Source organism: Lolium perenne, chromosome 2, assembly GCF_019359855.2.
Source record: "Lolium perenne isolate Kyuss_39 chromosome 2, Kyuss_2.0, whole genome shotgun sequence".
Classification (NCBI taxonomy): Eukaryota; Viridiplantae; Streptophyta; class Magnoliopsida; order Poales; family Poaceae; genus Lolium; species Lolium perenne.
The window spans coordinates 234,254,176-234,281,583 of NC_067245.2; the positions used below are offsets into that span (position 1 = coordinate 234,254,176).

Below are 27,408 nucleotides of genomic sequence, written 5' to 3' on the forward strand. Positions count from 1 at the left end.
GATCTTTTGATCGGACAACGACGGTGCTTGTGCACCGTTACCTTCTTGAAGGCGTTGCTTTTGGAGAGTCTGAAATTCAGGTGTTGTCTTGGTGGTGGATGTACTGTTGCGGCTAGGGCTGGAATACCGTAGCGGGACTTTTCTTTTTATGTAATTCTTGTTTTTTTGGTTGTGTGCATCCGTAATGCCATTAGGGTATTGTGTTGTTGCAGAGGCTGGGTGTATTTAATATCTTCTTGATATTAATATATACTCCTTATCAAAAAAAATTAATCGACGCACTGTTGTGAACAGAGGTAGACATAATTACATGGAGTCCCGCGTTGATTAAATGTGAACAGAGGTGGTACCAGATTGGGCAATGCTACAAAAACGCTGCAGACATACGTTCACTCAGTCGGTCTGAACCTTGCGAATTCAGCTGAAATTATTACAGCGACATTACAACTGATACAAGGGGTAAGGGCACGTACAATGGGGTGACGTCAGCCTTTCCTTAGAGGTGCCACATCAGATTTTTTCTTAGTTGGAGAAGAGAGAATGAAGGGAGAGAAGGTTGTCTTCCCTTAGCTAAGAGATCATCATCTCTTAAAAAATAAGAGAAGGCATTTTCTCCATTGTACGACATGTTTTCTCTTAGCAACATAATTTCCTACCAATTTTAATTGATTACCATTAATTGCTAGGAAAGGCTATAAGAGATAACATATTATATGACTTATATCTATTGTCATCTCTAGATGATACTACGTAGTATGGCGGTATAAGGGAAGGCGTGCCTTCTCTACCATTGTACATGCCCTAATACCGTGCAACACACATGCTAGTACAATCAGCCAATCCTCTATGGTAACACTGCCTCCATCGCGTGGTTGCTAGATGTATGCATGTCGATCATCGCTTGAGGAACTTCTTGAACCAGCGTGCTGACTTCTTGGGATACCGCTTCCGCTTCTGCCCATCGCTGTAGTCCACGAAGTGTAACCCAAACCTAACCGTGTACCCGCTCGCCCATTCGAAGCTGTCAAGCAGTGACCATGCGAAGTATCCCTTCACGTTTGCGCCGTCCCTGTAGACCAGAGCGAGTTAATGACAGAGATTTGGTTTGGAACTTGTATGACACTCTGTAGACTGTAGACGGTGCTCTAATCGACCTTATGGCACTCTGTAGAGCAAGAAGGTGCTTGTGATAGTAGTCTATCCTGCCGTAATCATCGAGGGCTTCCTGGATAGTTAGGCTCTTGTTGTTGGTTTCACCAACACCTGAATGAAAGAGTTTTTCTGAGTTCCTGTATATGTTTCCTTCTGGTTTTGGGGAGAGAAAATATGCTCACCGTTTTCAGTGATGTAGACAGTGGGATTGCCGTAGTTGTCCTTGACATAAAGCAGCAGGTCACGGAAGCCTTGAGGGTAGACGTAGATCCAAGGTGTACCAGACTACACAAATATTATTTACTGAACTGAATCACCAACATGAAAAGGGGCGAACAACTACATATGGGAGATTTGTTCCCATGTACACAAGTGGTAAATTACCTGAGGACCTATGGGGACACCATTTCGAACACCTAAGAATTTTGGATAGTTAGTAGGCGCAATTAAAACAATGAAAATGGTTGTTGCATGATGATTGATGACTCACCGGTAAGATTAGCTTGAGCATCGGTATTGTAGCTAGTCTTCAGTCCATTTGACGGGGGAAGGCTATCAGCATAGTTTGCAGTGTAATAGTTGATTCCAATAAAGTCGAATGCACCCTTGACCAACTTGGATTGTTCCTTTGTGAACCGTGGCAAGCGATTCCCGACCAGTTTTCTCATGCTATGGGGGTAGACTCCTCTCGTGAGAGGGTCCATAAACCTGCAAGGGCATTCCTAGCCAGTAAGATTTCCATTTCCTTCAACACCTTGAAAACTAATATATGTGTGAATTACAAAGAGTTTACCATCCGAGCATGAAGTCTATAGAGCGCCTCGCTGCAGCATTGTCGGACTTCGAACGTGAGAAGGGAACATACCAGTTTGAGACTAGAGTTATCCCAACCTTCCCCTTCTGGGCGTCCTGCATTTTCATACACACGTGTATCAATCATATGGTCGTTCATATATGCCTAACAATGAAGTGCTCGTTAATCACCTGGTATTTTTGTTTGTATAATCTGACGGCCGCTGCATGGGCGAGTAGCTGATGGTGGCCTACAATGTAAGGCTCTGTTCCTGAATCTCCAACGCTGCATTTCCCCATCTCCCAAGAGGAGCACCGGCCTGGCGCAAAAATTCCCATAGCATAGCTCGCGACAGAAAACGACCATGGCTCGTTGAATGTAATCCAGTGCTTCACTCGATCTCCGAACTCTCTGAAGCAGACTTCAGCGTAATCCTTATAGTCATTTCTGCATGCACCAGTGACAGCCCGATTAAAATATCGTTGCTTCTTTGTGACATCTTACAAAATGCTTTAGAGAGTGTGTGTCCATCAATCAATCCATCATTTCTTGATGGTGATGTTGGATCTGTTCGTAGCGGACCGTGCAGGCCGGTCTTATGGAGTCGTTGTCTCGACTATATTCAATCACGTCGACGTCTATTGAACATTTCTGGGTTATCTCTGTCATGCATGGAGCATGGTCTATCCATATTTTGAGAGATATTTTGTACTTGTTCCCTCGTGGATTATCTTAATTACATGCCCCTGTGCAGGAGATTATATAGAGGAGAGTTTCTTTAAAAAAAAAAGAGCTCGGGCCACTGGAGCAAGTTATTTTTGGAATTCAAAATTGGGTTTTAGAACTTCAAAAAGTTCTGAAACAAAATTCTACATGTCCAGATAGAGATATCCTAGGAACGCATAATTTTTTTGTTTAGCCTAGAAGATAGAAGTATTTCATATTAAAATTTTAACACTTGTGGAATACATCTGTGAGATACAGATTGTTTTTCCAAGAATTTCTTGACAATTTTAGAATACCGTTTTCCATTGTTTCAGAATATCGGGCTCCATGCAGCCCCAACTCCAAAACGTCGCACGCTCAGAATTTCTTGGCTATTTACAATGGATCGATGCCCATGGTGGAGTAGGTAGAGAGGGAGAACGATAACTTCATGCATGTTGGACTAACTTACTCATGCTGCCCCTAGTGAATCTTCTTTTACTTGGGTTTATCTTGACTTATTTTGATGATTTGATTAGAATTTCCCATTTGACAATGACTTGCTTCTAGACGACACTTAAGATTTTCCTGCTGGCCGACAATATTAAAATCCCAAACTATACTCCATCAATGTCTCATTATCTACTTATTTCTCCAAGTAAATGCATAAAGGTATTCGTGATACTTTTACCACTCACATAGTATTAGGGTTAAGAAATCCTTCATATTCATCTTCCAACGCCAGAGGTGAATCCCAGTGAAAAAGGGTCACAAATGGCTGCAACCCTGCAAATATATAAAGATTAATCTAGTGGTGGAATAAATAACGAGCATGATGTCAGTGCAGTCTGCAGATTGATACCATTATTTGATAAGAAATAATTAAGTTCTGATGATTGTTAGATACTTTACCTTTGGATAGTAGCTCATTAATCAAGTTATTATAATATTTGATGCCTTCTTTGTTCACTCCACCTCTCAGACTCCCATCTGACATGCATTCATTAAGGTCAATGTGAACATGCTATCAACTTAGCATGTGGAGGATTTGCAGAATCTTTATCCAGAGAAAAGAAGAGGTAAAACGTATCTCGATTGAAAGATATCGTTACCTGGAAGAATTCTTGTCCATGAGATGGAGAACCTGTATGCATCCACTCCCATATCCTTCATGAGGCGCACATCTTCCTGAGGTTTTCAGAATTTGTGATCAGCACTACCTAGATCAATATTGCATGATTAATGGAACTAATATTCAATTCTTTTGTCATTGTGAGATTGTACTATCAATCTTTTTTTGCGGGTATTGATCTTTTGAGTATATAACTTAGGGGATTCTAAAATGTCAAGAAAGACTAAGTCATCCAAACTAAAATCGCTATATCCATACCTTGTAAAGATGGTAAGAGTCCACTGCCACATCCCCGTTGCTTCTGTCGGCAACTTTATCTGCAAAAGCTATTCCGCTTTTTATGGGGGAAAAACAATGCTCACTGATGTTCATTTGATGAAAGGAATATTTAACTTCACTACTCCGCTCTGCCAGAATTTCCGAAATTTTGGCGGAAACCGATAATCTCGTTACCCCCCGAGAATAAATGATACCGACCAAAATATTTCGGCTACATTTGAATCTGAACTCTAGTATTTGGTCAAATAGGCGACGCATGATGTAATATACATAAATCTTGTGTGGCGTGCGTGTTGGCTTGGTGTGCTGTTGATTCCAAAGGGTCGCGAGTTCAACTCTATGCCAAAATAAGATGTATATAGTTTTCGGTCAAAGCAAATTATTTAAAGTTTAACTAACTATATAGAAAAACATAAATAACTACACACAATATGAAAACAATTTCATGATCTTTCTAACGATATTGGTTTGAGATTATAATGACAACTTTTTCTATATAGTTCGTGAAATTAAGAAGTTTAACATTGACCAATAAATATAGAATAGTCTACTACTGAAATGCAGACTAGTAGTACAGTACTGAAATACTAGTACTACTCTGTTCCTAATAAATGACCTTTCAGACATGTTAACACCAAACACGCAGTTTGACCATTATTTTGGCTCAACATGTTAGTATAGAACTAGCACAAAACCCGTGCGTTGCTACGGCCCAACTTTACCTACCAAACATCGGATGTTTATATAATATCAACACCAACTTTTTAACGCAACTTATCGGGAGTGATGTTTTGGCACATGAGAGCATATGCTCTCTTTATTTTGAAATGCACCTTAGATAAATTTTGAAATGTCAAAAAAGTTGAAACATAAATTCGCAGATACATCTTCACGTGATACACGCTCACAAAGTTGTTTAATGAAAAATTAACTTGTCGTGTGGCGTGTGTAAAATGATAAAATTTGGAGCTAAAAATAAGTCATTTCAGAAGATAAATTTTCTCTTTTTTACCTGGACCACAAAAATTCTTGATTTTCCACGAAACTTGACAAACACATGCATATTATCAAGATGTCCATGTAGAATTTTTTGGCAATATTTTTTGACACTTTGAAATATATCTTTTTTTTTTGTAGAGGAAGCATATGCACCCGAATGCCGAATTGAGTTTCTCCAACTTATTCCCAATTATACAAAAGAAATAATGGAATATCATTGATCGGTGATCACTGTATTCGTAGCTTACACATATATTATTTTTTGCTCGCAAGTTAATGTTAAAAGGTAGAGGGCTGCAAAGTAAATCAAAAAACTGAAGCAAGCTCAACATGAGCTTCCTGAAGCCCTGAACCCGGTCTGTGATGGTCGTCGGATCTCCGTTCGCTGCAGCCAAGAAATATACACTTCAATCCACAAACCTCAAGTATTGCAAGAGAGTAGCATGAGGCTCTATGTGTGTAGCGGTAAGAAGTAGATAAGTGGATTGGGTTACAGAGCGTCAGGGGAGAGACCGAGAAATTTCATGGAACTGCCGCCATCCCAATTTTGAAGAGGTTGAATCCAATTCTTGATCAGTACCCAGTGATAACACACACACGCCCAAGGCTAAATGAAACAAATAGTTCAATGAAGGAGGAAGGATCCAGGACCGCCCGCAACGCTCGTCTGCGTTCTGAGCAACAATCACACTGTTGCTCCGAAGAGGCTCAAGTGCGCGAGTGCATGCGCTCCAAATGAGGCTAAATGTTCAAAATTAGTGAGAAAAGCAAGCTTGCATGGAGAGGATCATGGCCGACCTGGTCCCAGTTAAAGGGATATTGAGCTCCTGTATCTGAACTTCTCCTGGACTTCAGCTGCGAATCTATAAAGGATTAGAAGATGGATTGGGCAGCAGTTACAGCTGTGCTGAGCGTTTGGCGTGCGTGCAATGCCTGAGGCAAAGGGACACAGAGCAGCGCAGAGGGCCAGTGGGCCACCCTCACTGAGACCCACCAATATTCTTCAATTCGTCAAATTCCGTTTCTTCCCCAAATCCTCTGCCAAGTCTCTCAGCCTCCCACCAAAATCTCAATTGGACACCAATTTTTGTATGAAATCAAGAATACTGTAATTTGGGATCCCAAATTCACCGCCCATTCCACTCTCGGTTGGATTTTTAGCACTATCTCATTAGTTCAAGATCGGGCACGACCGCACGAGAACGTCCATGCTCTCCAATCTAGAGGACGAGCTCGTATTGTTGATTGTTGTGCTTCGAGCACCTTCTCCTAGCTATTTCTGTCCCGGTTCAGACGAGTTTAACTCGCGACCTTCATCCTCTGCGGGCGAGCCCCCTGGCCGGAGCCCTCCAGAGCGGCTGTAGGAGCGGCTCACCCCGCCGGCGTTTCCTTCCGGGGTCGTAGAGGAACGCGTGCAGCAACTCGAGGAAGTCGCGCAACAGCGCCATCTTGTAGCCCGCCTGAAGGTGCTCGTCTCCCTTCGGCCGCCATCTGTGCTTCTGACCATGAACTCGCAGCCGCTGGGCTCCTGGTCTCTGATCGTGGGTTGGGGCAGAGGCCTTGTTGACCAGGTGTGGGTGTAACATCCCAATTTTCAATAAAATGAACAAGGGAGAAATTCAAGAACTCCCAAAAATCAGGGTTAACAAAAACTTTTTCTCATCATATAGGTTTATGCATATAGATCACCTTTTTTTTTATTTTGAGTGTGCAATTGCCATGATGTTTGCTTATGTGTTCTCTTTCAATCTAAAACCCTAGAAATGATCACTTGATCACCCTTAGCCAATTAAAATTGCAATATAAAAGAAATCCCAAAAATCCATTTCACTCTCACATAAGGCCTATGCCATTTTTGCAAATACTTAATCTAGGCCAATTTGGTTTGCACCATTACTTGTAAATGGTTAATAAACACTTATTAACACCTTTGGAATCAAGCCAACTCAATTCAAACCAAAAATCAAATTCAAATTCCAAGTCACATGCAATATGGTCACATGTGCCATTTTTAGTCTGATGCTCACTTTGAGCCCCTGGCTTTTGAGTTTTCACTTCTACCCTTGGTCAAATCTTTTCACCTCATCCAAGACAACATCAAGCACTACAACTTTGCCCAAAACCACCACCCCAAATTCATCACCAATTTCGAATGGGAAGCAAGCAAAGTTGGAACTTTTTCACATAAACAAGATCATATGCAAAATGTGATTTTGCATATCAATTCCATTTTGACCACCACCACCACCAAAATGCTCCCTCTAATATATGATTACAACCCACCAAAAAGATTTTCAAAATTCAAAAATAACTTTCTTGCGGGCATTCTGTCGAACACCTTGTATGCAGGGAATCAAATTGAGCCCATACCTCATTTTCTACTTGGACTTGGTCCAACCTTGACCTCTCTGCAGCTCTGGAGCTTCATCACACATCCTAGCACCAGTGCCAAGCCCTGCCAACCTCTCCACTTGCTCACCATGACAATGGCATGACCATCTTAGTGGCATGGCATGGCCATCCCATGCCCTCTCTCTCCCCTCTCACCTCAGATATGCACCACCATGTCCTGGACGCTCCCTGCACTCCCCTGAACCTGCCCGTGCCTCCCCATGGTCACCCCGACGCGTGCACACGCGGGCGTCGACGTGGCCAGACGCGCCCAGGCGTGCACACACACGCTCCAGGACGCTCATGGCGCCGGCCCGGACGCGCCGAGCGCGGCCGCGCCTCGTCGCCTCGGCCCGTCCCTCGCCACCGGCGCTGCAGGACGACTCGCCTCGGCACCGGGACCCCGCCGACACCACCACGAGCCTTCCCGTGCCCTGTCGCCGTCGAGGAGGACGACGACGTCCGCCACGGTGCCCACGGACGCGTGACGCGCGCCACTATGCTTGACCACCGAAAACTGTTACGAGCACACCGTGATGCTCCCCGAGCTCGTCTGAGCCAAGCCATACCCTCGCCCACGCCGTTGATCGACGGGAGAGCGCCATGGCCGTCGTCACCGTGACCACCCGCCGCTGCTCGGAACCGCTATAAAAGGAGCACTCCGCGCCCCAAACTGAGCACGCCAATCTCTTCCCCACCTCACCACAGTTCTCCTCGCCGCCTCAATTTCATCTTTTAGCCACCGCACCGCCGCAATTGCTAGCTCGCTGCCGCCGCCCGTAGCCGAAGCTCGCCGGAGAAGGAGGCCGCCCCAGGACGCGCCGCTGCTTCCAGGCGCTTCACCGTCGTCGACAACGTCGCGGCGCACCACTCCGACGACCGCCGGAGCTCCGACGACCCCTCCGACCCCCTGCTGCCGCCGCGCTGCCATCGCTTCTCGCCGTCGACGACGACAACCCTGGCCGTTAGATCATCGCCTGATCCAACGCCTCTCCTTCCCTGTACCGGTTCGGTGAGTAAAACACACTGACAAGTGGGACCCGCCGTCAGACGGCCTGCTCGCGCTGGACGCGAAGTGGGCCGGCCCAACTCTTTTTCTCTCCGCAGCCCAAGTTCTTTTCCCGCGCGAAGCCCACCGTTTGAATTCAAATTTGGAAATTAGATGAAATATACAATCTGATGCAAACTTTGAAATTCAATAGGGACTAATCTACTGGGCCAAATTTTACAAACTTTATATTTTTGGAAACCTTATGAATTTATCTACACAATGCCACTGGATAGAACCCTAGATCTTTTGTAGAATTAAAGTGACAAAATAAACAAGGCAGAGACTTTTCTGTCTTATAATAATTCTTAAAAATCAACCATAAATGCTTTTCAGTAAATTCCACCTCCATTAATTCACTTTTCACTTATACTAATTGTTTCTACAAAAATATGCCATGCCTACTTTGAAGGATCATGGCTTAGTTGTTTTAAATGCCCTTATGGCTATTTCTAGTCAAAGATTTTGTCCAAAACTATTAAGAAATCTTATGAGGGAGTTTTCTCTCATTTAAATCTTGTCACCACCAATTCCAAATGAAGTGGAGACTCTGGTTATTTAGGTCCCATAGGGATTGTGGGTGATATTAAATCTTTGTTATGATAGAATTAAATGGTATGAGGTGCTCACCTCATTTAAATCTTTTTCTCCAAATGATAAGTGTGAAGAGGTTGACTTGGGTCAACCTAGGTCACATATTATGCATAAGAGAAATTAAATCTTAATAAGATAATGAGAGGAAATTATTTCTCTGAATTATGCAAAGTAACAATTAAGTTTAGTATGAGAGGAAATTATTTTTCTTAACTAATAAGAAAAACCTCTCCCCCAACATAATAGTAATAGGTGATGCAAGTTTAAGTGTGTGAACCATGTTTGTGCATAGTTTAGTAGATTAGTTTGGTGTGATGATTGTGTACTCCGTATTCGTATTTTAGACGCTAGTACCGAGGAGTACCAGGAGGAGGAGGAGGTCTACTTCCAAGAAGAAGAAGACCACTTTGACCAGTTTCCCAACCAAGGCAAGATAATACTCTTGCAAAGTGCAAAGCTCACCATGAGCAAGGCATTACCCCATTTACTTTATGCTTATGATCCTATCTCCCAGTTTTTACTTTACAAGCTTTATTTACTTTTGTTTTATCAAAGTACTTTTTGATTTATGATTTACTGGGTTAGTATGGAGTGAGTACAAGAGTATCAAACTTAGCCTAGAAGCAAAGCAAATACTTAGCACCCCTCACACATAGTGGCTAGAGCTAAATTTAAAATGACTACTCTAGATGGGAACATGTGTTGATGAAATGATGATGGTGAAAACCTTGGAATGATTAGTCATTTCCATTGACAGATTTTGAAGGTGAATATGACACTGAAGTTGACTTGGTGATTTTGGATAAAAACTGATGATTGAGTTGGATGCGATACCTTACCAATATTAAGTACCCCCACAATACCTGATTATGGGTAAGGCTTAGCTGGAAATTTATGTGTCTTAGTATGGGTTCCCTCTGAACACACATCATAGGGGTTATGCTTGAGGCTGCCTCCGTTGTTGAGAAATGATGTGAATTGAAGGTGAATTGTACGGCCAAGCCTGTGCGATTCCGGGTTAACGGTTGGTTTTCACCGGAGGCCAAGCTCATGGGGAGCGGTGCCTATAATAGGGTGTTTAAGTGAAACGTTAAATGTTGAGGATCCGCGTACTGAGCTACGATTATTCAGGGTTTTATCCCTGACGGATGTAATCAAATGTTGTGGCACAAGTGTGCGACCTCTGCAGAGTGTAGAACTATTCGAATAGCCGCGTCCGCGGATATGGACAATTGGAAAGGCCATTCTGTTTTCGTCATCAGAACTTTATATCTATGTGACCGGTGTTTTTGAACTTGAACTTAATCGGTGACTTTGACTTTGAATCACAATTGAGTTGTGGGAATGACACTAATGTTCCCACTTGAGTTAGTTAGCACATGAGGAGTTGTTTACAAAAGTGTTTATAAAATAAAATTGGCTTTATGCAAATAAACTTAGAGCTTAGAACACCTTCAATAGTAATGTTAGTACTTACATTAGTATTAGATTGCGAGTACATAAAGTACTCACGGCTTTGTCCCTGGCTATTCAAATGGCCAGAATATGAAGCCGAGCAGCAGTACGAGGATGACGATCAGCAGGACGTCTACCACAACTAGGAGCTTCTAACGTCAAGCGTTGGCCTGTGGACTAGAGAGTCCTTGTATCTTACGCTTCCGCTATGAACTTGTGTTTGTTCGTTGATCATTAGGTCAACTATTTGTGTAATATGGATCATGTGATTCCAAGTTGTAAGACATTATGGTTTGTAATGAATGATGACTGTGATACTTAACTATTATGCCTCGCAACAACAATTTCCTGGGATTGCGATGTATGACATAATAGGCATCCGGACTTAAAAATCCGGGTGTTGACAAGTTGGTATCAGAGCCATTGTTTGACCTTAGGAGACCCTAGTTAGAAATGGACGTTCTGAAAAATTGAGTTTCAAAAAAGAATGAAGTATTTCTGAAAATTTTAATCTTTGTCTTCTCCTTGAGCTCTTTGGAAAAACAAAAAGTCATGCTCTTCCTTAGAAATATAACTAAAATTTTGCCACACTTGTTCACTTCTCTAACTTAATCCTTTACTTCACTTTCAGATGGAGCCCGTGAACACGAAGTTTTACCAGCTTGGGAATGGGGGAAGCTTGATCTTCGAGCACGACCTCAACGCCCTGTCCGACCACCTTGGTCGCCCGCACCCAGAGTTCCATGGATCGCAGATCGCGAACCAGCCAGGAGGCGAGCTGCAGTGGATCATCACCGCTGACTTGCGGGGCAAGATGGAGCCTCCCACTTCTGAGAGGATCCTCTTCTCCTTCATGGAAAGCAACTGGCTGGACGGACTTGCTCGCGGACTTCAGGAGGGACTCGCACGCCTGTGCGGGATGAGCGGGGAGGCACTCAAGCACCCTCGCTTTTCTCACCTCGCGAGGCGTAACTCTGCTGGAGAGCCCATGGACATGTCATCCCACCCGGAGCTGAAGCACCATGTGGAGCATCTCGACTTCATGCTGTACCACACTCAGCAGGATCTCGACCACTCCCGTGAGTACGCCAACCAGACTCACGCCCGCATCATCGAGCAAGGCGACTGCATCAAGATGCTCGCCAAGGACCGCAGGACTCTCCGCCAGCAGCGCGCAAAGAAGGATGCCACTATCACCCGCCTCCGCGCGAAGATAGCCGCACTCGAGGCCACTGTCAAGGCCCAGGAGGAGCAGATGAAGAAGATGGAGGAAGATGGAGAAGACATTCAGGGAGGAAGCAACTACCTGAGTGACGACAACGACTTCGAGGAGGATGAGAACACCGAGGGGGAAGACTACGACTTCCTGGACGATGAAGATGATGACCACACCCCCATCGATGTTGATGAGGATGAGGAGTAGTTCACTTATGCACTATCGTAGGTGTGAGTTGTATCCCGCCCCATGTATCGTAGCTTGGAGAAGAAGGGTTCTTAAAACCCTTAGTGTGCTAGCTTGTAATATGTGTTGTTTGTTATGAATGAATGTATGTTTGTGTCATCATGAAAAGACTTCAAGTTTTAAGCTTTTGAACTCAAACACAAAACAAGCCATAGAAAATTTCCCTCTTATCTCATAATCCATCTCAATACTCAGATGGCCCCTCCAACTCGCAACACGAATCAAGATGCTATGATGCAGATGTTGCAAGTTATGCTGGAAGATAGAGAAGCAGAAAGAGCTGAAAGGCAAGCCAACATTGCAGCACTCCAACAGCTTGTCAACAACAACCAAGGCCACCATGATCATCCAGGATCCAAGCTCAAGAACTTCCAGAATACCAACCCGCCAGTTTTCAGCAAGACTGAGGAACCCCTTGATGCAGATGATTGGCTCCAAACTATGGAGAACAATCTAGAAGTAGCTGGAGTGGAAGAGAATGAGAAAGTGCTGTTTGCCACGCACTACTTAGCAGGACCAGCAAGAGCTTGGTGGACAAGCACCCGTGCCATGAACGCGGGACAGTTCATGACTTGGACTGATTTCAAGCTCAAGTTCAGCAAGTACCATGTGCCCCCGGGTCTGATAAAGAAGATGAGAGATGAGTTCCATGAACTGAAGCAAGGCCGGATGTCCGTGGTGGAATACCGCGACAAGTTTCTCACACTGTCAAGGTACGCCCCGGATGAGACCGACACTACTGAGAAGAGGAAGGAAAGGTTCCTGAACGGACTGCATGATGAGATGCAGACTGTGTTGATCAACATCCCCTTTGCCGACCTCGAGGCCCTCGTTGACTCCGCCATCCAGATGGAAGGCAAACTGCACCAAGCCAGCGAGAACCGCAAGCGCCGCATGATGAATCAAAGTGGGCCTAGCAATGCCCCAAGGTATCGCCCCAACTCAGGAGGAGGTTTCAGGACCAACAAGCCCAATGCACAGATGTCACGTCCGGTTTATCAGAACCGGAGTGGAGGAAACCCCAGGCCAGGAGGCCACTACAACACCAACAACAACTTCAACCGTGCTCCGCCGAGAGCCCCCAACAACAACAACAGCAACAACAACACCAACACCGCACCAAGGACCGGGAGCAATGCAATCCCCGTCGCGAACAAGCAAGACAAGACCACCATCACTTGCTATGAATGTGGTGTAGTGGGGCATTACTCCAATGAGTGTCCCAAGAGGCTCGCCAAGCTCGCAGGCAACCCCGCACCACCTGCTCAGCAGCAACGCCGTGTCTCCACCGGCAAGAAGTTCGCCCCCAACAACCCGAACAACTGCGGAGGTCGCCTCTACCACATGAATGCTGAGGAAGCCCAGGAAGCACCTGACGTGGTGCTGGGTATGTTCTCTGTTAACTCAATACCAGCAAGAGTGTTGTTTGATTCTGGAGCATCGCATTCGTTCGTTACAGAAGATTTTGTGTGCACTAGTAAGATTCAACCAATCAGCTTGAAACATGTCATGGTAGTTCAAATACCTGGATCAACAACTAAAGCTAGAAAATTTTGCAAAGATGTACCCATCAGAATCCATGAAATAGACTTTTATGCAAACTTGATTGTTCTGGGAACAAAAGGATTGGAAGTAGTCCTGGGTATGGACTGGATGGCGAAACATCATGGATTGATAGACTGCGCCAAGAAGGCCATCACCATGACAAGTAGCACCGGAATAATAATAGAACACTTATCTGAAAAACTACCCAGAAAATTTACCTGCAACCAAAGTGTAGCCAAGCCAACTCTGGATCAAATCAGGGTCGTCTGTCGATACCCTGATGTGTTTCCGGATGATCTACCCGGTATGCCCCCAGATCGGGATATCGAGTTCATCATCGAGTTAATCCCTGGAACGGGACCTATAGCCCAGAGAGCCTACAGCATGAACCCCGCAGAACTGATGGAACTGAAAAAGCAACTGGATGATATGCTGTACAAAGGTCTGATTCGACCAAGTGCGTCGCCTTGGAGATCACCAGTTTTGTTTGTGGATAAAAAGGACGGTGCCACTCGTTTGGTTACGGATTATCGTAAGCTTAACGATGTCACCATCAAGAACAAATATCCCTTACCAAAGATAGAAGACCTGTTTGACCAGCTAACCGGTGCCCAAGTTTTCTCAAAGATTGATCTGAGGACAGGTTACCATCAACTGAAGATCCGAGCAACAGATATTCCAAAGACTGCCTTTACCACCAGATATGGACTGTATGAGTACAATGTCATGTCCTTTGGACTGACCAATGCCCCCGCTTACTTCATGAATCTCATGAATAAGATATTTATGGAATTTCTGGATAAGTTTGTCGTTGTCTTCATCGACGACATCCTTATCTACTCCAAATCAGAAGAAGAACATGAGCAACATTTGGAAGTGGTTCTAGAAACCCTTAGGCAACATCAGTTGTACGCCAAGTTTAGCAAATGTGAGTTTTGGTTAAGAGAAGTGGGATTCCTGGGACACATCTTGTCTGCAGGAGGAATTGCGGTAGATCCCGCAAAAATCAAAACTGTTGAGGAATGGAAAGCCCCAACCACCCAGACTGAAGTCTGAGCATTTCTAGGATTGGCGGGATATTACCGCCGATTCGTTGAAGGATTCTCAAGCATCGCAAGACCAATGACTCAACTGCTGAAGAAGGACCGGAAATTTGACTGGAATGACAAATGTGAAGAAAGCTTTCAGCTACTCAAGCTCAGATTAACCACAGCCCCAATTTTGATCATGCCCGATGTCACCAAGCCATTTGATGTCTATTGTGATGCATCCAAGACTGGTCTCGGATGTGTGTTGATGCAAGAAGGCAAGGTGATATCCTACCTATCAAGGCAACTGAAGCAACATGAACAGAACTATCCAACTCATGACTTGGAGTTAGCAGCGGTAGTGTTAGCCCTGAAGGTTTGGCGTCATTACCTCATGGGTAATCGATGCGAGATATATTCAGATCACAAGAGCCTGAAGTACATTTTCACCCAGAAGGAGCTGAACATGAGACAGCGCAGATGGATTGAATTAATCAAGGATTACGACATGGAAATTCACTACCACCCCGGCAAGGCCAATGTGGTAGCGGATGCCTTGAGCAGACTGCCGTGTCAGTTGAACTCCATGATCGCAATAGAGCAACCCAGCCTGTACCAAGAGTTTGAACAATTCAGACTAGAGCTAGTGAGCGAAGGATTCCTCGCCAGCATTGAACTCCAACCCACTTTGATGAGCCAGATAAAGGAAGCCCAGAAGGGAAATGCCAGCATTGACGGAATAAAGAGTCAAATAGCTGCAGGAAAGGCACCAGGATTCACCGTAGACGAAGCCGGAATTCTTTGGTACAAAGAACGTCTCTGCGTACCATCGGATTCTGACTTGAAGCAAGTCATTCTACAAGAAGCCCATGACACCCTTTATTCAATCCACCCCGGAGGAACCAAGATGTACCAAGACCTGAAGGAACAATTCTGGTGGCACGGAATGAAGCGAGAGATAGGAAGCTACATCGCCAAGTGTGATATCTGTCAGCGAGTCAAAGCAGAACATCAACGACCCGCAGGACTGTTGCAACCCTTACAGATTCCGGAGTGGAAATGGGATTCTGTCGGTATGGACTTTATCACAGGATTGCCCAAATCTAGCCGAGGAAATGACTCCATTTGGGTAGTCATCGATAGGTTAACCAAGGTTGCACATTTCATCCCCGTCAAGACCACATACCAAGGCCCAAAGCTAGCTGAGTTATACATATCCAGAATAGTCAGCCTGCACGGAACCCCGAAGTCAATTGTGTCAGATAGAGGATCACAATTCACCTCAAGATTCTGGCAGAAAGTGCATGAAGGACTAGGAACCCGTCTGAATTTCAGCACAGCATACCACCCACAGACTGACGGACAGACTGAGAGAGTCAACCAGATACTAGAAGATATGTTGAGAGCCTGTGTGCTAGAGTACGGATCCAAATGGGAAGACTGCCTACCATACGCAGAATTCTCCTACAACAATAGCTATCAAGCCAGCTTACAGATGGCCCCCTTTGAAGCCCTGTACGGAAGGAAATGCCGTACCCCTCTGAACTGGTCGGAAATCTGAGATAGTCAAGTCTTCGGCCCCGACGTTCTCCGCGAAGCCGAAGAGAAGGTGCACAAGATCCGCGACTACCTCAAGACCGCCCAATCAAGACAAAAGAGCTGCGCCGACAAGAGACGCCGAGAGATGACATTCGAGATCGGAGATTTTGTGTATCTCAAAGTCTCACCCCTCAAAGGAATGCAGAGATTCCAACTCAAAGGAAAGCTCGCCCCCAGATATGTCGGACCATTCAAGATTCTGGATCGCCGAGGAGAAGTCTCATATCAGTTGGAACTACCGGAAGAGATGTCTGCCGTACACAATGTGTTTCACATCTCACTGCTTCGGAAGTGTCTAGAAGTGCCTGAGAAGACCGAAGTATTTAAGAACATCGACCACAGAGCCATTGATATCAACAAGGACCTAACCTACCGCGAAGTGCCTATTCGCATCCTGGAAGAAGCATTCAGGACCACCCGCACCAGAAGTATCAAGTTCCTGAAGATACAATGGAGTAACCACACCGAAGAAGAAGCAACTTGGGAACGCGAGGAAGATATGAAGAAGGAATACCCACATCTCTTTAGTACCTAGTTTTCTCTAGATCTCGGGACGAGATCTTTTGTAAGGGGGAAGGGTTTGTAACATCCCAATTTTCAATAAAATGAACAAGGGAGAAATTCAAGAACTCCCAAAAATCAGGGTTAACAAAAACTTTTTCTCATCATATAGGTTTATGCATATAGATCACCTTTTTTTTATTTTGAGTGTGCAATTGCCATGATGTTTGCTTATGTGTTCTCTTTCAATCTAAAACCCTAGAAATGATCACTTGATCACCCTTAGCCAATTAAAATTGCAATATAAAAGAAATCCCAAAAATCCATTTCACTCTCACATAAGGCCTATGCCATTTTTGCAAATACTTAATCTAGGCCAATTTGGTTTGCACCATTACTTGTAAATGGTTAATAAACACTTATTAACACCTTTGGAATCAAGCCAACTCAATTCAAACCAAAAATCAAATTCAAATTCCAAGTCACATGCAATATGGTCACATGTGCCATTTTTAGTCTGATGCTCACTTTGAGCCCCTGGCTTTTGAGTTTTCACTTCTACCCTTGGTCAAATCTTTTCACCTCATCCAAGACAACATCAAGCACTACAACTTTGCCCAAAACCACCACCCCAAATTCATCACCAATTTCGAATGGGAAGCAAGCAAAGTTGGAACTTTTTCACATAAACAAGATCATATGCAAAATGTGATTTTGCATATCAATTCCATTTTGACCACCACCACCACCAAAATGCTCCCTCTAATATATGATTACAACCCACCAAAAAGATTTTCAAAATTCAAAAATAACTTTCTTGCGGGCATTCTGTCGAACACCTTGTATGCAGGGAATCAAATTGAGCCCATACCTCATTTTCTACTTGGACTTGGTCCAACCTTGACCTCTCTGCAGCTCTGGAGCTTCATCACACATCCTAGCACCAGTGCCAAGCCCTGCCAACCTCTCCACTTGCTCACCATGACAATGGCATGACCATGCCGTGGCATGGCATGGCCATCCCATGCCCTCTCTCTCCCCTCTCACCTCAGAGATGCACCACCATGTCCTGGACGCTCCCTGCACTCCCCTGAACCTGCCCGTGCCTCCCCATGGTCACCCCGACGCGTGCACACGCGGGCGTCGACGTGGCCAGACGCGCCCAGGCGTGCACACACACGCTCCAGGACGCTCATGGCGCCAGCCCTGGACGCGCCAGAGCGCGCTGCGCCTCGTCGCCTCAGCCCGTCCCTCGCCACCAGCGCCTGCAGGACGACTCGCCTCAGCACCAGGACCCCGCCAGACACCACCACGAGCCTTCCCGTGCCCTGTCGCCGTCGAGGAGGACGACGACGTCCGCCACAGTGCCCACGGACGCGTGACGCGCGCCACTATGCTTGACCACCGAAAACTGTTCTGAGCACACCGTGACGCTCCCTGAGCCTGTCTGAGCCAAGCCATACCCTCGCCCACGCCGTTGATCGACGGGAGAGCGCCATGGCCGTCATCACCGTGACCACCCGCCGCTGCTCGGAACCGCTATAAAAGGAGCACTCCGCGCCCCAAACTGAGCACGCCAATCTCTTCCCCACCTCACCACAGTTCTCCTCGCCGCCTCAATTTCATCTTTTAGCCACTGCACCGCCGCAATTGCTAGCTCGCTGCCGCCGCCCGTAGCCGAAGCTCGCCGGAAAAGGAGGCCGCCCCAGGACGCGCCACTGCTTCCAGGCGCTTCACCGTCGTCGACAACGTCGCGGCGCACCACTCCGACGACCGCCGGAGCTCCGACGACCCCTCCGACCCCCTGCTGCCGCCGCGCTCGCCACTGCTTCTCGCCGTCGACGACGACAACCCCTGGCCGTTAGATCATCGCCTGATCCAACGCCTCTCCTTCCCCGTACCGGTTCGGTGAGTAAAACACACTGACAAGTGGGACCCGCCGTCAGACGGCCTGCTCGCGCTGGACGCGAAGTGGGCCGGCCCAACTCTTTTTCTCTCCGCAGCCCAAGTTCTTTTCCCGCGCGAAGCCCACCGTTTGAATTCAAATTTGGAAATTAGATGAAATATACAATCTGATGCAAACTTTGAAATTCAATAGGGACTAATCTACTGGGCCAAATTTTACAAACTTTATATTTTTGGAAACCTTATGAATTTATCTACACAATGCCACTGGATAGAACCCTAGATCTTTTGTAGAATTAAAGTGACAAAATAAACAAGGCAGAGACTTTTCTGTCTTATAATAATTCTTAAAAATCAACCATAAATGCTTTTCAGTAAATTCCACCTCCATTAATTCACTTTTCACTTATACTAATTGTTTCTACAAAAATATGCCATGCCTACTTTGAAGGATCATGGCTTAGTTGTTTTAAATGCCCTTATGGCTATTTCTAGTCAAAGATTTTGTCCAAAACTATTAAGAAATCTTATGAGGGAGTTTTCTCTCATTTAAATCTTGTCACCACCAATTCCAAATGAAGTGGAGACTCTGGTTATTTAGGTCCCATAGGGATTGTGGGTGATATTAAATCTTTGTTATGATAGAATTAAATGGTATGAGGTGCTCACCTCATTTAAATCTTTTTCTCCAAATGATAAGTGTGAAGAGGTTGACTTGGGTCAACCTAGGTCACATATTATGCATAAGAGAAATTAAATCTTAATAAGATAATGAGAGGAAATTATTTCTCTGAATTATGCAAAGTAACAATTAAGTTTAGTATGAGAGGAAATTATTTTTCTTAACTAATAAGAAAAACCTCTCCCCCAACATAATAGTAATAGGTGATGCAAGTTTAAGTGTGTGAACCATGTTTGTGCATAGTTTAGTAGATTAGTTTGGTGTGATGATTGTGTACTCCGTATTCGTATTTTAGACGCTAGTACCGAGGAGTACCAGGAGGAGGAGGAGGTCTACTTCCAAGAAGAAGAAGACCACTTTGACCAGTTTCCCAACCAAGGCAAGATAATACTCTTGCAAAGTGCAAAGCTCACCATGAGCAAGGCATTACCCCATTTACTTTATGCTTATGATCCTATCTCCCAGTTTTTACTTTACAAGCTTTATTTACTTTTGTTTTATCAAAGTACTTTTTGATTTATGATTTACTGGGTTAGTATGGAGTGAGTACAAGAGTATCAAACTTAGCCTAGAAGCAAAGCAAATACTTAGCACCCCTCACACATAGTGGCTAGAGCTAAATTTAAAATGACTACTCTAGATGGGAACATGTGTTGATGAAATGATGATGGTGAAAACCTTGGAATGATTAGTCATTTCCATTGACAGATTTTGAAGGTGAATATGACACTGAAGTTGACTTGGTGATTTTGGATAAAAACTGATGATTGAGTTGGATGCGATACCTTACCAATATTAAGTACCCCCACAATACCTGATTATGGGTAAGGCTTAGCTGGAAATTTATGTGTCTTAGTATGGGTTCCCTCTGAACACACATCATAGGGGTTATGCTTGAGGCTGCCTCCGTTGTTGAGAAATGATGTGAATTGAAGGTGAATTGTACGGCCAAGCCCTGTGCAGTTCCCGGGTTAACAGTTGGTTTTCACCGGGAGGCCAAGCTCATGGGGAGAGGTGCCTATACTAGGGTGTGTAAGTGAAAGGTTAACGGTTGATGATCCGCGTACTGAGCTACGATTATTCAGGGTTTTATCCCTGACGGATGTAATCAAATGTTGTGGCACAAGTGTGCGACCTCTGCAGAGTGTAGAACTATTCGAATAGCCGCGTCCGCGGATATGGACAATTGGAAAGGCCATTCTGTTTTCGTCATCAGAACTTTATATCTATGTGACCGGTGTTTTTGAACTTGAACTTAATCGGTGACTTTGACTTTGAATCACAATTGAGTTGTGGGAATGACACTAATGTTCCCACTTGAGTTAGTTAGCACATGAGGAGTTGTTTACAAAAGTGTTTATAAAATAAAATTGGCTTTATGCAAATAAACTTAGAGCTTAGAACACCTTCAATAGTAATGTTAGTACTTACATTAGTATTAGATTGCGAGTACATAAAGTACTCACGGCTTTGTCCCTGGCTATTCAAATGGCCAGAATATGAAGCCGAGCAGCAGTACGAGGATGACGATCAGCAGGACGTCTACCACAACTAGGAGCTTCTAACGTCAAGCGTTGGCCTGTGGACTAGAGAGTCCTTGTATCTTACGCTTCCGCTATGAACTTGTGTTTGTTCGTTGATCATTAGGTCAACTATTTGTGTAATATGGATCATGTGATTCCAAGTTGTAAGACATTATGGTTTGTAATGAATGATGACTGTGATACTTAACTATTATGCCTCGCAACAACAATTTCCTGGGATTGCGATGTATGACATAATAGGCATCCGGACTTAAAAATCCGGGTGTTGACAGTGGGCATCCATGGTGACGGTGATCTTGAAGCCGTCGGTCCCTGCTGCCTCTGCGGCTCCCTCTACATCGGGCGAGGCGCGGTGCTGCCGGTGCGGAGCCGCGCCATGGTGGCCGCTGGACACGATCGGGGAATTGATAGGTAGATGAGGAAGTTCCGTTTTTCTTTTTGAACCGTTATTTTCACTTAATAATGGCATTGGTGGGTAAATTAGTGTTCGGTGGAAGGGCAAAATCGGGAAAAAAATAAACGGACGACGGAAACCCTTTTTGCTTTATTATTAGGTATAGATTAGAAGATTATGATAGTATGAAAATAAATTATATAATAAATCTAATGATACTATTCTCCGTTTACTGCGTGTTGCAGATGTATACATGCCTGGGTATTGGTGAGTGAAGTTGTCCCAGATGCTTGGTCCCCTGCCTCCCTCCATCGCACCACCCTCATACTGCAGTTGTGTGCCAGATGCATGTGCATATATGAGACCAGATCCAGAACTGAATATATGATATTACTTCTTCGATCAGATCAAGTATCGATGGACCAAGTCGGCAAGTCATAATGCTGGAACTTGAGAAATATTTTCTCCCACTTTTTCTAGCATTCGGTCATTCATGATTCCTGTCTAGTATTTACCTAGAACTTCTCTGTGTTAACTTCTAACAAAAGCATTCGTAACTATAACCTCTAACATTAGGAAGGAGTAACAGCTTATTCATGATACAGCTTCCATACATGTACTTGCCACCATCCATCAGATTGTGCTGATCGGAGAAAGGAAAGCGAACAATGTATGCTATGCTTGAATCAGTGGAGGAAAGAAGTGGAAACCTGGTAGGACGAGGAGGCCGTCCCGAAGAGGAAGCCCTTGGGGAAGCTCCTCCGGCTTACCGACTCCGATCCGAAGCCGTCGTAGGCAGCGGAAGCGACAGCCAGAAGGAGAAATATGAGGACAGCACCAGCCGGCATCGTCGCCAGCTCTCCTGCAGCCATGTATGGGGTGATCGGGTCGTCGCTGTGGACCTATTGCAGGCTTGCAGGCCTTGTCACTGCGTAAGAAGCTCACCTTGGCACTAAATATATAGACCGGTGAATAGATTAAATCTGAATCTGTTGCTGTCTGACAGTGCAACTTGTTCTGGTAGAGTAGCCCCCCATTCTTCTTACAACGCGTATTAGGATTTTAGAAGTTAAACTTAATTATCTTTGTCCAAGAATTTACAAATCCTATAAACATTTGAAATAATAAATAAATACATAAATAAAATATGAAAGTATATTTCATCATGAATACAAACATAATGATTTGACATACTTTTTTTTATTTAAGAGTACATCAAAGGCATATCATATTTTTATTGAAGGCATAGATTTGAGTAAAAAAAACTACACTCGCTTGTTAGCGCCACTCCACACCAGCTAGTATAAAACAGCCACCACGGGCAAAACAACACAACAAGAAAAACATGTCCTAAGCAAGAAAATAGAACCATCTCAACGAGATAGACGGAGGAACTTGGTCGGTCCGAGAGGGCATCGTCTAGGACTCGTTGGCTATGCCATACATAGCAGCCTTGTTGAAACAACGCTGGACAACGACGAGCACCGGAGGAGCGCAATAGAGGGCCTCCAAGCCATGTCTCCAAACGTGATACTCCCAATAGAGGAGCGACATCGAAGACGCCATCAACACCATAAGAGAATGAGGAAGATGCCAACACACCTCGACGATGCCTCCAACAAGAAAAACGACAACCTCGGGTGTCGTTCCCGCTGTCCCAACAATAGCCATGCGGGATTTTCATCTATATCGTCGCACATCTCCCCGCCAACGAGGGTTGGGACAACACTATCCAAGTAAGCTTACATCGCAATTACCGTAACTTCAACCTGTCATAGACACAGAACCATGGCCTCCAGCACCCCACACAGTCAAGAGCCCGGTCCATCTTCCACCTCCACCCAGGCAAGGATCCACAACGTCCCCACCTCCGGCGGAGGCAGGACGACCCGCAAGGTCATCGCCAAAACCAGGCAACATCCAGGAAGCAACATCCCCAGCCCCTCCGACCAGATATCAGGCCTAGACCATCCTCCAACACCCACGACGGCCATCACAGGAGGGACATCGTTACTCGCCCGCAACGCGAGGGTCCAACCACTGCTAGCCAGGAACTCCTTCCTGTCCGAGCCTCCTCGATGACCTTGGGCTCATGCCGCCGCCTCCAGGCCGCACCATAGCTCCACCACACTATGCCGCAACTCGCTACATCCTTCCTCGTTGAGCTCCTCCTCACCCTAATGTCCCCCGCCGTGCTCTAGCAAGCGCCTTTGAGACCTCCACTGGACACATAGACTTCATGCGCCTCCTAGATGATGTCCCTCCTCCACTCGTATGGGGTGGGGGGCCTTCAAGGCGTGTCGCTAGTAGCCGAGGAGAGGAGATCGAGGAACGACTTTTTCCTAGGGTTTCCTCGCCTCCGGAGCCGCTCAATGAGGCTACCCAAGAGGGATTTTATTCTTGAACAAAATTTACCAGCCCTCTTCTATCAGATCGGTCTTATGGTTGAACTGGCTAAATCATGAAATTCCACATGGTATGAGAGCTACATGGTCCTAGGTTCAAATCCTAGCCAGCCCAGTATTTAAAATAATTATTTGCGATCTCCCTAAAAAAATCAAGGATACACGTCTAAAGGCTCGTGCGAGATCTAAAAAAAAGAACCACCGGCTTAGATGTGAGGGGAGGTGTTGGATATAATTGCATAGCTCTCTTCTATTAGATCGGTCTTATGGTTGAACTGGCTAGATCATGCACTTCCATATTTTTCCTTTCTTGATTTAAGACACTTTAATGCTAATGTTTTCTCTTCAAAATATTTAGTAGAGTTTAGTCAAGTTTTACTTTATCACGTACACACTAACACACTTACGTTCTGTTGAGCCCACCTTGTCACACCACATGTTACACATGTTAAACTCTCTTAGTCTAGTGCTTGGTTCTATGCCTCATTTGTGTGCCACAAGTTTAGCACACTGCCCCACATATCATACACATAATATTTTACGAAGTCTTTCCGCAAATATGGTGCACACTTTTCTCGCCACTGGAGTTGTGGCGCGCCACACTTTTGGCACAAAAAGTGTGACATGGTTTGGCAAAATCCAAATAAGCCCTTAATCCTAAAAGATTTTGTAGAAGAATTGATACTCAAGGTAATAGAAGGAATTTGCCTTTCTTTAAAGAGGAGCCATGCACCTGTTTGTCTAACCTAAATGACATCACGCATATATTAGATAAAAACATGAGAAAAATAGAGATTTATAATAAAAGTACATGTATAGCCCTGTATATTCTACTTAGGGAACGTGCCCTATTAATCTTCTCCATGTGATGGCAGTCGTTAGCATGCCGTCACTTATAGAGCGGATGGTCCAAGAACTACATGCATGCAAGGAATCCTTCGACAATCCAAAAATTTAAAGTAAATCTTTTCTTAAACCGTTAATCCAAATAATTATATGTTTTATCGATGATGGCTTTAAAACAAGATCACAATAGGTTTCTATGGCATTTTTTTGAGACTTCAGTTGCCAGGTTATAAAACTGTAGTTGACATAACAGTAAACAGATAATTTTTTAATGTTTTTTGTATAAAAATGACCTACATATTTAGAGAGAGAGTATCCGATCAACTCTATTTTTATTCAAAAATCCAGTAATTTTAATATGGTAACCAACTTTAGCTAACCTGGTGAGCAAGCGACTTTAATCTAGCAGCTAGGTTTGCGAAAAAATTATCAAAATATATCAGTAAGGGATCTAATTTTTAAGAACCCGTCCTGAAGAAGCTAACCGTTAAGACGGATCTGAATTTCCATTTAATGTTCAAGAAATAAAACATTTTAAATTATAAAAAATAAAACGAATCTTAGGTGGCAATAGATTGCATGCATATGGTTGCTATATTTAATCTGTCTCTACAGATCGTCAATCTAGAGAACATGCCCTTATTAGCACAGTCCTATATTAAAAATAGTACCAATATGTTTTTTTTAGGCATTAGGTTGATTCTTATTGATCCGGTCTCCTTGCAGTAGGATTCAGATATGATCCGAGATATTTTTAATCCAATTGATGCCGTCAGAATATTGCGGATCCCTTTGAGTGAAAATTTAAATGAAGACTTTATAGCCTGGCATATGAGAAAATCACATTGTTTCTCTGTTCGATCATCATATTATACTCAGCGGAACCATCTTCATGGACATAAACTGGACCGAGCAGCAGATCAAAGTGCATCATCACATAATCTGGTGTAGGAGCAGGTATGGAAATTGTAAGTGCCGAGTAAAATTCAAATCTTTGTTTGGCGGGCTTTGCATGGAAACCAGCCCTTGTTGACCGCTCTGGTTCAGTTGTGCTAGAGGGTCTTCTATGTGGAGATTTGCATATGCTTTCTCCGATCAGCTCAGTGGGGATTAAAGAACTTATCGCAGTTTCAGATTGGTACATATGGTGGCAAAGACGAGAAATTAAAAAGGGGAATCGGTAGCTACTCCGGCAAGAACAACGTTTGCTATTGCAGGATTGGTGCATAACTATTACGGTGCTGAAATAGCTTCCAAGCCAAAGATTCTATCTGGATCAGGCCGGATCCGTACACATACAAAATAAATGTTGACGCTACTTTCTTTCCGAATGTAGAGGGCAGGCCCCGGCGGCCCCGCGGGAGGACGCCGGCGGCAGCGGAAGACGGCGGCGCAAACCTAGGTCAAGGATACGCGCGGCTCTATGTTTCCCGCGGGGCCGCCGGGGCCTGCCCTCTACACCGACGCGGCGTTGGTTGCCGCCTCTCTCGGTCAAGGCGCCGGTGGCCAGGGACACTTCCCAGCATACCCTGGGTATTACCCGGGCGGATACCCTGGATACTATGTGCCTCCTTCCATGGCGCCACCTGCCTCAGGGTTTGGCACACCGGGGCCGACCACAGCACTAGCCTTGTCATCGTATGGCTCTACTCCACCATTGCCGTCGGGCCCTGCTGCTCCTCCATCGCCCATGCAAGTGCCTCCATTTCAGCAAGGTTTCCATCATCAACCGTTCCCAGCACATGGCTTGCCACCGGTTGTTACTATCGCCTCGTCGATCACCATCAAGTTGACAAGCGAGAATTATCTGTTCTGGCGTGCTCAAGTTGGACCGCTTCTTTGCATTCATATGCTCATGGGATATGTTGATGGCTCCCTTCCGTGCCCTAGTCCTCATGTTGTTGTTTCTCATGCCGGTGCTATGCATCATGCGCCAAATCCGGCTCACCAACACTGGACTCAGAAGGATCAAGCTATTCTCTCTGGGTTTGTCTCCTCGATGACTGAAGGCGTCCTAGGCAGGATCATGTTTTCGGGTACCTCTCGTGAGGCTTGGGAGACCCTAAGTGGAGCCTTTGCCTCCACTTCTATTGCTCGGTCCTCTGCGATTCGACAGGAGATGGCTAAACTGAAGAAAGGAAACAAGACCGTCAACACTTATTTTCATCAGATGAAGGCCCTCTCAGATTCCCTCACCAGCATTGGCGAGCCCCTGCGCGATGCGGAGTTTGTCTCCTATATACTTGCTGGACTTGATGAAGAGTATGATGCACTCTACCAAGTGGTGACGAATCGTACCACTCCTATAGCAATTCGTGACCTGTTCTCTCAACTTCAGGCTACAGAACAGCGCAAATTCGCTCAGCGTCGCTCCAGTGGCTCCTCACAGTACCCTGCTGCACACCTTGGTGCACCTCCTGCACCTGCCGCTGCCTATGGGGCCGGTCATGGTGGACCTCGGCCCCCGACGCCCTCCGCCAAGACCACACCTGCAGCCACCGCGCCCAAGCAAAATGGTGGGCGTACACCTGTCGTGTGTCAGCTGTGTGGGACTCCGTGTCATGTGGCCTCTCGATGTTACAAGAGGTTCAACCGTGATTTTCTGGGTCTTGGCAATGACGGGAGCGTTACAGAAAAGCAGCTTGCTATGGCGATGTCTGCCTCTCATGGCTCTCAGGGTGCTTCTCAGTCCGTAGACCCGACGTGGTATGCGGACTCCGGTGCCACTCACTACATTACTAGTGAGCTTGACAAACTTACATCCCACGAGCCCTACCACGGCACCGATCAGGTCCATACAGCTAATGGAACAGGTATGCACATTCATAATGTTGGTCAAGCTATTTTATCCACTCCGTCTTCTAGGTCTCTAGCTCTAAATAATGTCCTTCATGTTCCTAAAGCCACTCGAAATTTGCTATCTATGAGTAAGCTTTCCCATGATAATAA

The 27,408-nt window shown here is 45.2% G+C and overlaps 1 protein-coding gene across 1 annotated transcript; it reads right to left on the minus strand.

The window, feature by feature from the left end:
* Positions 1-538: 538 nt before the first annotated feature.
* Positions 539-22,126, minus strand: LOC127335238 (beta-glucosidase 12-like). Its single transcript, XM_051361851.2, has 13 exons — positions 21,919-22,126; positions 21,466-21,535; positions 4,041-4,099; positions 3,763-3,838; positions 3,563-3,640; positions 3,349-3,436; positions 2,137-2,392; positions 1,946-2,061; positions 1,643-1,860; positions 1,537-1,568; positions 1,335-1,437; positions 1,155-1,263; positions 539-1,069 (listed from the first exon to the last, which is right to left on the minus strand). Exons 1-13 carry the CDS (start codon positions 22,078-22,080, stop codon positions 895-897), a joined length of 1,542 nt encoding a protein of 513 aa, XP_051217811.1. The 5' UTR covers positions 22,081-22,126; the 3' UTR covers positions 539-894.
* Between the last annotated feature and the right edge of the window lie 5,282 nt (positions 22,127-27,408).